The sequence below is a fragment of the Rhipicephalus sanguineus genome, unplaced genomic scaffold (assembly GCF_013339695.2).
Source record: "Rhipicephalus sanguineus isolate Rsan-2018 unplaced genomic scaffold, BIME_Rsan_1.4 Seq367, whole genome shotgun sequence".
In the NCBI taxonomy this organism is placed as follows: domain Eukaryota; kingdom Metazoa; phylum Arthropoda; class Arachnida; order Ixodida; family Ixodidae; genus Rhipicephalus; species Rhipicephalus sanguineus.
The window spans coordinates 45,868-60,001 of record NW_023615111.1 but is presented as its reverse complement, the minus strand read 5'-3'; the positions used below and the strand labels follow the sequence as shown (position 1 = coordinate 60,001).

At 50.0% G+C, this 14,134-nt stretch overlaps 2 protein-coding genes across 2 annotated transcripts; both read right to left on the bottom strand.

The window, feature by feature from the left end:
- Nucleotides 1-3,403: 3,403 nt before the first annotated feature.
- LOC119377146 (F-box/LRR-repeat protein 20) lies at nucleotides 3,404-4,238 on the bottom strand. Its single transcript, XM_037646734.2, has one exon. The coding sequence runs from the start codon at nucleotides 4,017-4,019 to the stop codon at nucleotides 3,432-3,434; it is 588 nt and encodes a 195-aa protein (XP_037502662.1). The 5' UTR covers nucleotides 4,020-4,238; the 3' UTR covers nucleotides 3,404-3,431.
- A 1,468-nt stretch (nucleotides 4,239-5,706) lies between these two features.
- LOC119377147 (uncharacterized) lies at nucleotides 5,707-10,335 on the bottom strand. Its single transcript, XM_037646735.1, has one exon. It carries the CDS (start codon nucleotides 10,333-10,335, stop codon nucleotides 5,707-5,709), a length of 4,629 nt encoding a protein of 1,542 aa, XP_037502663.1.
- Between the last annotated feature and the right edge of the window lie 3,799 nt (nucleotides 10,336-14,134).

The window sequence follows — 14,134 nt, the reverse complement described above, 5'->3', positions numbered from 1 at the left end:
TTGCCAGGTTCGTGCAAATTTACCTTTTTTTTTATTTTAAAGGCTAATTCACAACAAGTATTGCACATTAGCAGGACCATATAGTGTCTTGTAATTACCAGCACTCACTAACTTTACGAAGAAGTGCTTGGAACAAAAGATTTTCACGAAATAATCAATCTCGCAAACATTTTTTGATGGTAGCGCCATCTGTAAAAAAAAAAGATCAGGTTGTTTCACGTCAGTTCCGAGGTTCGTCGAAAGTGGCGCCTCTAAACATTACTAAGCCACCAAAACACGGATGGGTTATTTCTTCAGATTTTGGCACAGTGGCTAAATCCAGTCGACACGTCTTCAATGCACAATGTAACCCCATGAGGCTGCTGAAAAAAGAAAGAAAAAAAGAGGAGAGAGAGAGAAAGAAGGGAAGATAGTGTGTTGCACTGTACATCATGAATGCATAGCTAGCAGGATAGGCTATTGTGTCGAGGATTCCAGGCATCGCTTGGTTGCTTGCCTTTGTACTCAGGTGACTGTAGAAGCGTTTTTGAAGTATACAAAGAACTTGACCTTGCCTCCTCATATTTTTGAGGCTCGTATGACAATACCTAGAAACCTGCTTTCCGGAAACCACGCGGTGAGGTGGCAGGTGCTTGGCAGTGTATGTGTGTTTGACTATTTCACGTGATACCCCCTGGCGTACTTTACAAACACCTGTAAGTTGGCTTTCCAGCATGAATATTTTTCTACAAAACTCTTCGTTCCCTGACTGCTTTTCTCCCTCTAAGCTTATTCCCCCCTCCACATTCCAACGCGGGCTCAGCACCAAGGCTTTTGAAAACATACTGCAGGAATGTCACGCCTCATTGTAAGTTCCCTCTTGCACTTAGAGAAAGGGGGAAATGAAAGAAAGGAAATACTTGGATTAGTGGTGAATGGAAAAAAAAAATGTCTGCCCTTCTGGTAGAGGCTTTCCTGTGGAAAACAAACTTGCTCGCGCATGCTCTGTAACTATTTTGCAAGTTGTCAATTATAACGAGTCTCATTGCCCCGACTACCGTGAAAAGTGCAGATGGCTGCGCGAGCTCTAGAGCTCCCAGCCGCGCACAACAAACCAAATGTCACTCGTCGCGACGCAAGTTTTGAAACGCATGATTTTCAGTAGATTGTCTTGTCGTCGAAATATGTATTGTATTTACCAGCGTAATAATTACACTCGCATAGGTAACGCATCCGCTTTCATCATTTTTTCCCCAATGATATCGAACCCTCGAAAATCACTGAAGTGACTGCCATTTGCTTGTTGCAATGCACAGCAAACGATCTAGCAGACAGGTAGCAGAAATAAACCTGGGGCAGTGCAGAATAGACAACACGTGCACAATTTACGCTCTATGAACTAATAATTTCTACAAAAACTAAGTTTAGGAAATAATCTGTTTGTACATGCAGATCATGTGGCATCTTATTTTATAGGCACCCCTCACTGACCAAAGCGCTCTACGTAGCTCTTATTAGAGAGTTTTAGCTGGATACGGAAATACGGTAGGCAAATACGCTTCCGTATGACGGTACCAGTCCTCCTTTCCAGGTCGTCAACCTTTTGCCGGTGAAGGCACCCCGACACCACAAAAGCTTTTTCAAAAATTGCTGTGGGGTTGTCACGCCTCATTGTTGCCCGTCAGCCTACGCATTGTTAACGAGACACCTGTCGTTTGGGGTAAGCATTGTCACTGGAACAGGGAGCGGCAAAAGCACAACCAGCGGGAAAGGAGGAACGCTACCGTACTGCCTTGCCGAATGTGCGTACCATATTTCCGTAACTTGCTAAAACTCCATTTACTGTCTCATTATCGCCGGCATCGGCGGCCATGTACACCTAGAAAATGAGACGTTCAAAGAACACATAGAAGCGCTCAAACGTGTCCCTCCTATGGACCTTTTCAACGAAGGCTTTCTGGGGAGATTCTGAATGCAGGGACATATGTACGAGTAAGACGGATAACTGGGCAAGTTGGTATGGATCCATAATTTAAACTTTTTTAGCGCGCACAAAAGACAAGGACAAGCAAGAGACACACGAGCGCTCGTGTGTCTCTTGCTTGTCCTTGTCTTTTGTGCGCGCTAAAAAAGTTTAAATTATGGACATATGTACGAGGTCCAGCGGCACATGCGCGACACCCACACTACATTTACAGTCGAACCAAAACTGATGACAGCAGAGGCATCTCTAATTATTATGGAAGCCAACACTGCCGGTCTTCAGGGCCAATGTCAAGCTTTCTCGAGAAGTCAGAAGTTGGTTCAGAAACCGAATCACTATTTCTAGCAACCCTTTCGGCAGCATGGCTCAGCGCCTAACCGCTCTATTGTAAGTAGTTCTGCCTTTCCACGAGAGAGAGCGGGCGCCTCTTTTCTGGACACTTGCAGGGGAGTACAAAGGCTCTCTGGGCGGTGCATCTTTTTTTTTTTCTTGGGGAACGACGAGAAGAAGGGGGGGGGGGGGGGCTTCAGGCACATTTGCAACATTCCAAAGGAGCTTATGGCAACAGCTGCACCCCTGAAAAGGAGAGATTAGTTGCAACAGGTGCAGGCTCTTCGCCCCCACCTGCTCCGACAGTGAAGAGAACATTTTCCTCCCTATTTTTCGAAACATGACTGAGTGGCGTCGCCTGGTGTCTCGCGAAGAACTACTCGCAAGATGGCGACCGTAGAACCACCACCTTAAAGGGTTCAGATGCACTTAACACATGAATTAGGTAAACTAGCAGGAGCATATGCGGGCACGTCCGTACCCCACGGCCCCTTAGCGACGTTTTTTTTTTTTTTTTTCAGTTCAAGCAGTGCAGTGCATTTTCACGTTTCTGAGTTGTGCTCATTAGATCCACAGTTGGGACATGTGGGCTGGCCACATGTGGTAACACACCAGGAAGAATTGAGGTAAACAGAAGACAGGAGAGATCAACAGTGAGAAAGACGAAGGTGTGAGGGGAGCGAGAGGAAAAGGCGACTGCCGATTTTCCCTGGGCGGGTAAGGTGCCGTCTACATAAAGCCAGGGCCAAAGGGACGCGTTGCCTGCCGGGGGGCCTTAAAGGTCTAATCACCCGGCGTCGGCTCAACCCCCAGGATCCCCTTTTCTACGGACACGGCTAAGCCCCGCACGACGAGGCGTGGGACCGCCCCCCTTCCCACCCCCTCCCCCCACCAAGCTCGGGTCCGTGGTGTCGCTACACAGCAAACCAAACGCCTGCAGAAGCAGACGCCTCTGCGGGAAAGCCATTTGAGCGTTACGGCCACAAAGTGTGCCAATAAGCGGTAACTGTGCGGCGGAATATGTGAATTTCGAGTGGCACGGGCGATGGCAGCCACATTATAGTTGGCCAAATGGGAACCAGCATGCGTGACAAGAGGAGTCGCAAATGTTTGCTTTCACCTTGCAGCACAAAAACGCCTACCTGTCTGTTATTCTGGGGATGCCGTCGGCATTGAGGAACCTGAGGTGCGGGCAGCCACGCGCCAGGGCAACGATGCCCTCGTCGGTGACCAAGCCGCAGTGCGAGATGTTGAGGCTCAGGAAGTACGGTAGCCGGCAGAGCGCCGTAACGGCCGCATCGTCCATGGCCTTGCAGCCTTCGACGTTCAGGTGCGAAAGCTCGGTGCACGCGTCCACGAGCGCCGCAACGGCAGCACAGTTGACGCCCACCGAGAAGCCGACGTCCAGCAGCCGCAGCCTGCGCACCGCGAACGAGCGCGCCGCCAGTTCGAGCACGTGCGGCGATGCGCGCATCGTCAGATCCTCGAGAAGCGGCGCCCGATCGAGGAGCGCCCCGAAGCTGGTCGCGTCGCAATCACTGCAGTCCACCTGGACGCGCTTCCACAGCGATGGATCGTACGCGAGTCGCCGAAAAGAGTTGGACACGCGTGCTGCGACAGTCAACTCGCAATGCGTCAAGTAAGAAAACACCAGCAGCTGAAGCTCGAACGGCAAATCCTCGAACTCGATGCGGTTGCTGTCCGATCCCACATAACTGCGGTTCATCGTGTTTTCACCTCACCAAGGGTACATGAGCACTGCGCCACGACTCCGTGGTCGAGCCCTTCGCAGCGCGTGAGTCTAAATAAGAACTGACGATGTTGTAACTTACAAGACAGCCAGAGATCAAAGAACCGACTGCGACGTAAATAAATTGTCACGTGCTTCCTGGCGTGTACTGTAAATTCAAAAGTATGCCGTACGCAGAGTTAGAGGTGTGCGCCGAGACGTCGGCGCGCCGCCGCCGCCGAGGCCAACTGATCGGCGCGCCGCCGCCGCCGACGCATCCTCTCGGCGCGATCGGCGCGCCATTTAAGTACGATTAATTTTTTTTTTTCAGCAAATCTAACTTTGTTTGGCACCTTCTGCCCCCAGTAAAGGCTCGGTTCTTTAATTCTGCCCACTAGGTGTACGAAACACACCTCAAATGATTCGCCTGCCGCTTCAAGTTAAATCACTGGACCACAAAAAGTTGTGAAGTATATTCCCAATAATGCGGAAAGGTAGTGTTGCATTCAAGATCAACGGGAATGTCAAGTAAATTTAGTGACAGCGCCAACGGTGGTTTTTGGCGAGGACTGTCAACATATTCTGGCTGACGATCTGCTCCCTCAAACAAAATGTGTTACATGAGGCGGGATATGAAGGGTAATATAAGGCGGCGGAGAGTAAAAATAAATATGTGAAAGCGAGTCGAGGAACAGCGGCAGTTCAAGGGGAAAGGGCGGGGTGTAGGAATGGAGGCGGGCGGGGTTAACCTATTGTACAAGCTTGACTTTGATTCGATGCGGATGGAAGGAATTAATCGCTTATATTGCTCAGTCTAAATAAGCCATAGCTGTTTAGGGTGTATATTTAGAAAAAAAAATCAGTTAAGAAACTGGATTATGTGGAGGATAAGCCTTTAATGAAGAAAGAAAGAGAAAAGGACAATAGACGAAATGCACAACATATTGTAACAGAACAGAAAGGATCCCCAAGGGTGGCAGGTTCAGCAAGGTCGACAGTTGGACGATATGGTGATCACCATATAGTTCGTGTGAAGTAACGCACAGAACAGGACAATGCGGACAAAACACTAAAGTGTGGGTACGGGTGTATAATGTCTTGTGTTTCCTCCGCTTTGTCCTGCATTCCGGGCGATGCTCCCACGCCAGGATATCAAACTGAGTTATCTTCTGCCTTTCCTTCGTCCGTTTCCTATCTCGGACTAAATTCAACTATCTAGATCTAGGTGCCATTTTGCAACAACTGTGTTTGAAACAGGACATCACTAACGTAGCTTGCTGGGCGAGTTGGCTCATAATATTCTTAAGAGGAAACAACAACAACAAAAAAAAAACACGAAGACAGCGAAGGAGAGCAACACAAGCGCGTGCTGGACTTACAACTGAATGTTTATTGTGTGAGGGCTAGGCGGGCGAGGCATGAAGGCTGAGAGGCGTTGTGAACGAGAAGAACGCGCTTTATTCGAACATGATGAAAACGTGCCGACCGCGCCGGTGGCGGGAGCGAGATTAAAACGTGTCCCGGCCCTCGCTTGGGCCTGGAGTTGATCTGCCGTGATGGCGCCGAAGGTGGCGCTACTGATTAGATAGGCCGCTACGCTACCGCGCATGCGGGCGCTCACATCCGGCCCCTCCTTGTTTGACCAAGTCCCATTGGTCTAGGAAAGGAGCACTACTTGGTGGCTTCACTGCGAGAGAGAATAGTCCTTCAAGCGCTCGGGTGGGCGCCTTTGGCGATGGGGTCGCGATGAGGGTACCGCTGGAGGCAAAACTGCAGGGCCAAGGGAAACTGGTGGTTGAGACAACTCATTGCCAACACTGGGAGAGCCAGATGAGTCACACAAAGGCAACTCTTGGGTTTTTACAATGTAAGGCTCGACATAAGGTGGCACGTAGTGCTTGAGTTGAGAGACGTGCACTATCCTGTCTTGGAGTCGATCACGAGGACCTTGACCAGTTACGCGGCTAACGACAAACGTAACGGGTGTTTTCTGGTCGGTGATTTGGTATATTCCCTTGAATTTGGGTGCCAACTTTCCAGTTCCATCTGCTACAGGCTCTTGGCGGCGCACCCAGACGAACTGGCCGACTTGGAAGGAGTGGTCTCGATGGGACTGATCATATGCTGTCTTCCGTTTCCCTTGTGCTTCCTCGGTATTGCTTGCTGCTACGGCCCGGTTCTGAGACAGCGTTAGGAGACGGTCTTGTAGGGTCCTGGCTGTGGCGGGACGGTGGCGTTGATATGGGAGCTTGGGGACGTATCCATAAAGTAGTTCAAATGGAGAGAAACAGCTGCTGGCGCTGTAGCTTGTGTTGATGGCAAAAGCAGCTTCTTCGAGTTTGCTTTCCCAGGAGGTCTGGTCAGTTGGACACAGCTTACGAAGAACGGAGACTAAAGTCCCATTGCTTCTCTCTACAAGACCATTGCTGGCTGCGCGGTATGCAACCGAATAATGAATCTCAGCACCGTGCATGTGCATGAAGTGCTTAAACTGGTGAGATTCAAATGCTGCTCCATGGTCAGACATGCAGTCATCAGGACAACCAAAGCGGAAGAACACCGACTGTAAATGTGCTATAACTTCCTTAGCTGATGTTGAAATTACAGCCGCTGGGACAATGAAACGCGTGGCAAAGTCAATGACATTCAAAATATACTTCTTTCCGGAAGCAGCCGGCATTGTGATGTGATCAAGGGCAATTAAGGCAAAAGGAACATCCGACACTGGCATGAGACCCATTTTGCCAACACTTTTAGATATTGGGCGATTGCTGCTTTGGCAGATCTGGCATGCTGTGACGTAGTGGGTCACTGAAGACGCAAGGTTTGGCCACCAGTATCGTTCTCTCACTTTGGTCAGTGTCCGGGTTACATCCATGTGGCCTCCACCGTCATGAACAACTTCCAGGACAGCCTGGCGCATCTTTGCTGGCACTACAATAGCTTGAGAACCTGAAGTCGCGTCACTATGGTACAGGATGTCATCAATTATGGCAAGGTCATGGTCCCACGATTCTGAAGATGACAGAGAGCGACGAAGGTCCTGGCACTCTTTGTCTTCTGCTTGCATAGCTGCGAGTGACTGTGTCTGATGGAGGACTGCTGCAGATAATCGTGACAGCATGTCAGCAACCACGTTTTGACGGCCTGGATGGTGCTGCACAGTGAAGTCGAACTCTGTAAGATCCATCAACATGGTCGTAAAACGACGTGAAGGCCTGATGTTGGCTGTTAAGCATGCAACGGTCCAGTTGTCAGTCAACAGGCAAAACTTCTTGCCGAGCAAGTAGTGTCGGAACTTGATCGTAACCGCCCAGTGGACACCAATACACTCCCAAACGTTGCTATGCAACTTCTCTGCGGCAGTGAGTGCACGACTCGCATATTCGATCACAGTTTCTTTTCCACACTGTTTCTGAGAGAGCACAGCACCAATTGCGGTTCCTGAGGCATCTGTTGTGACTGTGGTTTGGGCGTCTGGATCAAAATGACCCAGTACAGGTGCCTCTGTTAATGCTGTGCGGATTCGCTGAAAGGCTTCATTGCAGTCGCTGGTCCAGGCAAACTCCTCAGACCGTATGAGACTCTGCAACGGTGCTGCTATCCGAGAGAAATTCTTCACAAATCGGCGATAGAAGTTTGCTGTCTGGAGCCATGACAAAACTGCTTTGCTGTTTGCAGGCTGTGGGATTTTCATGATGGCTTCGACTTTGGCAGGGTCAGGCTGCTTACCGTCTTTGCTCAAAATGAATCCGAGAAACCTAATAGACTTCAAAGCAAACTTGCACTTGTCAAGTGAAACCTTGAATCCACTGGCAAGGAGTGCACCAAGTACTTCGTCAAGTAACCTTGCAAACTCGTCAAAAGTTGGCGCAAAAACCAGAACATCATCCAAGTACACCCGCACACCGCACTTTGGGCAATGGGGCTGCAGGTTGGCAAAAATTGATTGCATGGCCCGCTGGAAAGTGGCAGGTGCGTTCTTCAGCCCAAATGGCATGCGAGTCCACATAAAGGTGCCATAGTGGGTAACAAAAGCAGTTTTTGCTTGGTCTTCCTTACGAACGCGAACTTGCCAGTAAGCGAACTTTAGGTCAAGGCAGGCGAAGTACTGTGACCCAGCAATGTCATCCATGATGTCATCCGCATGTGGAAGTGGTTGCACGACGTTCACAGTCATCTTGTTTAGGGGCACATAGTTAACACAAAGGCGCTTCTTGCTACCTCGGCTGACAACCACTGCGGGGAATGCCCAAGGTCCTAAGGCTGGAAGAATGATGCCTTGCCGAAGGAGTGTGCTTGTTTGAGCCTCAAGAAAACGACGGTCTGCAGCAGAGTAACGGTAAGGGGATCGACTGTATGGCACAGCATCGGGAAGAAGGTCGATTGAGTGTTCAACACCCTCGTACAGACCTAAGTCACCCTCTTCACGAGCGAATACTTCAGCGTGCTTCGAAAGAATGCTCGTGATTTCCCGTTGTTGATGTGCTGGCAAATGGCTACCGACCTGAGCGGCAGGCAAGGATGGGTCAATGCAAACCTCTATTGTTGAAGAAGCACCTTGCTTGCATTCAGAAGACGGGCCGTTGGTGTTTGAAACCTCATATTGGCAAGATAGTGCTAACCACGGGGGTTCATCTGGGCCTGGGAGTGGCATTCGCTGGAGGCCTGCTGAGCTGTGGTGTCCAGATACATGGTAATTGAAAGATGACCCCTGGATCATAACAGCGTTCGACATCCTGGGCAACAGTCGCTCATGGCACCGCACACTTGTTCCTGTGGTGGAATGACGAATTTCAGTTGGCATGGGTGGCTGGAACACCAACTGTGCGTGACTGGCAGCAAACCAGTCTTCCCCCAATATAAGTGGCACGGCATTGTTATCGAGGGCGGCGGCTTCCACCAAACCGGTGATGGGTCCCACAGAGATCTTCAAGCAGATAGCACCAGCAGGAGCCACTGTCGTTCCTCCAACGACAACTAGAGGGGGTCTGGTCCAGGGCAGGAGTGGCAAAGATCTGACAAGGTGACGAGAAACAAGTGTCACCTTGGAACCACTGTCTGGAAATGCGTCCACTTGGCCGATTCCAGCAATTGTGGCGTTTACAAGGGCGCATTGGACCAGCGATCCATCAAGGGTCTCGGAAAGGGTGCTGTGAAGAGCTGGCGAAGGATGCATTGTAGACTGTGTGGCAGTAGCTTTGGATGGGCACTTTGAAGCTAGATGTCCTTTTTGGCGGCATTGAAAACACACGGCTTCGGCCAAGTTCTGGCCAGAACGGTAGGCAGGAGCGCCATGCCTCGTAGAGATGGTCAGGTACCGAGCCTCTTGTTGGTCTGGTGGTAGGGCTGCGATTCGCTGCGGCTGTCTTGTTTTGTCTGGTACCGCCTGAACATTCGTGCCCTCTTCACTGTGGCGGGGCATCTGTGGGCTTGGCGTTGCTAGTTTGGTGCTTGAATACACTGGGCGTGGGAGTCGACGAGACAAGTGGCTCAATGTTTGGTCAAGCTGCGTTACGATGTCCATATAGGCGGCGACGGTTTCTGGGCGTTGTGCTGCTATAGTAGTGGCCAGGTTCCCGTCGCAAATGCCCTGAAGGGCGTACTCTATGCGCTGAGTGTCGGTAAGAGTGACTGGGCATCCCGAAATGAGCTTCAACTTCGCCAGAGAGTAGTGGACCAGGTTCTCTCCGTGCGCTTGCACGCGACAAGTAACAGCTTGTTGCCACTGTAGCAAGGTTTGCTTGGCGCTGAATTGATCCAAGAAAGCTTGCCTGAAGGCTTCCCAGGTGGGACACTGACGGCCAATGACTGCTTTCCAATCCGCGGCTGCTCCACGGAGCTTTCCCAGAGCGACGGCGAGTACGGTTGAAGGCTCCCACGAAGCTAGGTTTCGAGTTCGTTCCAACTCTTCAATCCAGTGGGACGCTGAAATTCTGCCGTCTCCATTGAATGTAGAAAGCGATGCGGACAGGTCTGGAAGAGTCGTGACCTGAACTGGCGCTGCAGCGCGTTGTGACACGTGAAGGAGCTGTTGAAGTAAACCCGTCAGCAACTCGGTACTTTGGGCTGCATCGAAGCTCGAAGGAAGCGGCGTAGTGTTCGGGCGCTGGCTGGGCGCTGAGGAGTCTGGGGAAGGCAACAAAGGAGTCGTTGAGCGGTTTTGGGCTATATCGGCGAGGAGACGATTGATCACTTCTTCCTTCGGCCCCGTAGCGTCCAGGTTTCGGCGAACCAACTCTTCACGGAGGAAGTCTGCTGTAAAGCCGGCGAGGTCCTCAGGCGTAGCCTCGTTCCAGTTCACAAGCGGCATGGCGTTCACAAGAAATTAGCACAAGGAGCACAAGAGTCACGAGAGACGAAAAAGGCGGGCAGGTCAAGCTGTTTCGGCTCTGCAGGCGAGCTACTTCATCGGGCGGGTGGGCGTCAGCAAGACGGTCGGCGAAACAAAAGGCAAAGGCACGAAATCACTCGGACGAAGCGGCCGAAAGGCGTATCGGGCGGCGGACGCTACACAAAGGACGGAGCGCCGTGCGGCCAGTCCGGCGGATCACTTCACGAGGCGGGCAAAAGGCGACGTTCCAGGCATGGTTCGGAGTCGACTGCGCCAGTTGTGAGGGCTAGGCGGGCGAGGCATGAAGGCTGAGAGGCGTTGTGAACGAGAAGAACGCGCTTTATTCGAACATGATGAAAACGTGCCGACCGCGCCGGTGGCGGGAGCGAGATTAAAACGTCTCCCGGCCCTCGCTTGGGCCTGGAGTTGATCTGCCGTGATGGCGCCGAAGGTGGCGCTACTGATTAGATAGGCCGCTACGCTACCGCGCATGCGGGCGCTCACAATTGAAGAAAGTCCTCACACACATGAACCAGCAGCGCATGCGTAAATAGGCTATCTGACTGATCACGTTGCGCAAAATTTTACACAGCTAGGACAGTTGAGAAGGGACGAACACGAGCGCTCGTACGTCTTCGTCCCTTCTCTTGTCATGTACGTGTCAAATTCTGCGCTACGTGATTTATGCAATGCTAACATGCCCAACTTCGTACATCTTGTAGGCTACCTGAGACGTGTCACAATTGCACAACTAATTACAAAACCAAGAAACGTGTCAAAGTGGTACAAACAGCCCATTTCCACGAAATACCAAAATATCAACGACCCGTGCACCCGCTATCTAGAAATGCGAATTGTTTATCTGTAAGGAAAACTGAGCGATCACTCGATCACAAAACACGTTGCCATGTTTTTTTTAATTTTTTATTTCAAAGGCTTCACAAATGTCACGTTCAATCTCATTATTCCTTTGCCAATGACACTCACTGATTTGAAATCAGGGGCGCAGCCACAGCCTTTGCAGTGTATAGGTAATTAGTTTCCACCAGTGCCTGTGGGGAGTAGATTTCGGCGTCCACGCGATCTGTCATTCAGGCATCTCCTTCGGCCCGTCTGACCGATGTAGACGCGGCCGCATGACAAGGGAATTCGGTACTCTACTGAAATTTAACCTCTGCAGTCTGCACTGCAAAGGCTGTGGCTGCGCCCCTGATTTCAAATAAGTGATTGTCATTGGCAAAGGAAGAAATAAGATTGAACGTGAAATTTGTGAAGCCAAATGTAAACATTTAGTTGTAAGTCCAGCACTTATTGTCCTGTCTGGTTGTTATCCTTTTGTTGTCTTGTGCTGGTTGGACATCACTAAATATCATCAAGATTATCGTCGGCCGCATTACAACCCCCGCCCCCCCTCTTCTCCCGCTATTTTCCCATCATGCACAGGCACGTGCGGAAGGTCTTCACCATCGCGTGAACTGAACGAAAGAAGTGTTACACCTTTCGCGCCCACAAATTCTACAGACAAAGCCTTCTTTCATCACGTAGAATTCAGATTTCAGGAAGATAATTTCGAATAGGTTAAGAGCCACACTTCACTACGCGTAGCCATCGCGGCACGTACCCTGCTCTGATGCTGACCCAACAGACGCGTGTTCGATCCTACCCGCGGTGCTCGCATTTTGACGGACGCCAAAGGTGAAAATGTGTAACTGGGAATCCAACTGGTTTCAACTGGTTCCACTTCAACTGGTTTAAGGAACACATTTCCAGTTGGTAACTGGGACCAGTTGGGAATGCATTCCCAGTTGGCGACTGGGACCAGTTGGGTATACATTCCCAGTTGGCGACTGGTACCAATTGGGAATGCATTCCCAGTTGGAAATGCTTTCCCAGTTGTGAACAGGTCCCATTCCCCGTTGGTGCCCAAATGGGCATGCTTGTACTCCAGCTAGCTCAAACAATCTTCAACGTGCAAATAATGTTCATTCTGGGCACATCAAACACTCCAATGGAACACTTGACACTCCATGTTAAGTGTAGGAGATGATCATGATTTATTGCTATTACACAAAAAATTACACAGCTCTAGGCATTCCCTGCTGTGGCTGGTTTGGACCAGCACTGTGGTTGCACATTCAGTGCAAAGATATCCTCCGCTCGGCTTTCATGCAGTGCTGTATTTTCTCAACCAATATACTGGTGAAGTTTCGGGCTGCGCAGCTGATGAATCTGTGCCATTTACCCGTGACCAATGAAACAGCGTTGCTGCAAAATAAGAGGTAACATGTTTCATGCATGTCTCAGAACAGTCATATCAATTTATAGATATACACAGCAGACCTACCTTCTAACAATTCACACGACAAACAGTGTCTACAGAGATCATGCGCTGCATCTATTCCGAATTTTTAGAAGTCGAGTTTATATATCAGCAGCAAAAAATAATTAAAAAATTCGGCAGATCCCATGTACCGTGGGAGTCGATGTTATGCGAAGCATGCGGCGGGTAGGTGACTGTGGCGTAACCTTTTTTTACTGAGCGACACGTTACAAAATGACGCTAAAGATTTGTATAAATTTTATTCGCACACTTATATATGTTGAAGAGCCGCATATGTGTTATATAACCAGTTGTTTACGGTTGGGTAACGCTGCCAATGGCAACGTGGGTATTACCAACACCAGAAGCGGTAAGCTGTTATGTAGTGCTTATCCGTGTCCGGAGAACGCACGCACGTTTCACGAACCCGTGTGCATGTGTGCAAGAATTTCTTGACAGTTCTTGAACAAAGTCATCACCGTGATCAGTGAGCACCAGCAGCTGGTCACGACTTCTTATAGGATCCGGTCGTGATCGTGGTGACGAGGGGTCCATGTGTAGTGAAGTATGTGGTATAGTAGAGCTGTTGGAATTCGTGGATGCCTCGGTCATTTCGTCGACAAATTGTCTGTCGACAGAGTCGGCGACATGTCGGAACCTGAAGCCACCCTTCGCGTTGGTGGGGTATAGGCCGTCGAGGCTGGTAGGCCTGGATAGTGCTACGTAGACCAACATCAGTGGATGGTGTTTGTCGTATTTGTAAACTACCTGGGCGTATGTGGCCTACGTAGCCTAGTCTACAAAGCGGCTGTCAATCAATCTGGCATCATCCTCAGTCAGCATGAAGCCATCGCCCAGCCTCGTAAGAAATGAAGAGGACACTGCGTCGTCCTGGCGGACGAAGTGCACTTTACGGTGCGGTGATGTGAATATCATATGTAACTTTCGTTAACGTATTCCCCCGGGGTCGAGCAATGCTTCAATACAGCTTGCTGAATCATAGGAATAAAAACGTAATGTTTATTAGACTGCTATAAAAGCGGACCCAGCACTAGAACCACAGACGTTAATCGGATATGACGCTTGTATCGTAGGAGTACGTATCGTAGGAGTATCATGTAGTGTTTATTTTCTTGTAAAATTAAATAGCCAGCACCACAACCACAATTGGCGTTGCACCGGTATTACGCCTGCGTAGGCTGTTTTTCCAAACTAATTTATAGACCTGGCGTGGCTCAGTGGTAGAATACCTGATTGCCACGCTGCTTGGGTTCGATTCCTGCTGGGATCCTAATTTGCATTCTTTCCATTTGTTGAGTCAAGACTGCCGATGTTGGTTTTACTTAACGTGCTAGCATTTAAGTTAACAATGTCTGTGCTCGCCGTTCCTGGGTAGATATAAACTGTCAATCACCTGTGGCGCATACCCGTACACCGCGGCCCGTGGTAAACGAGTGT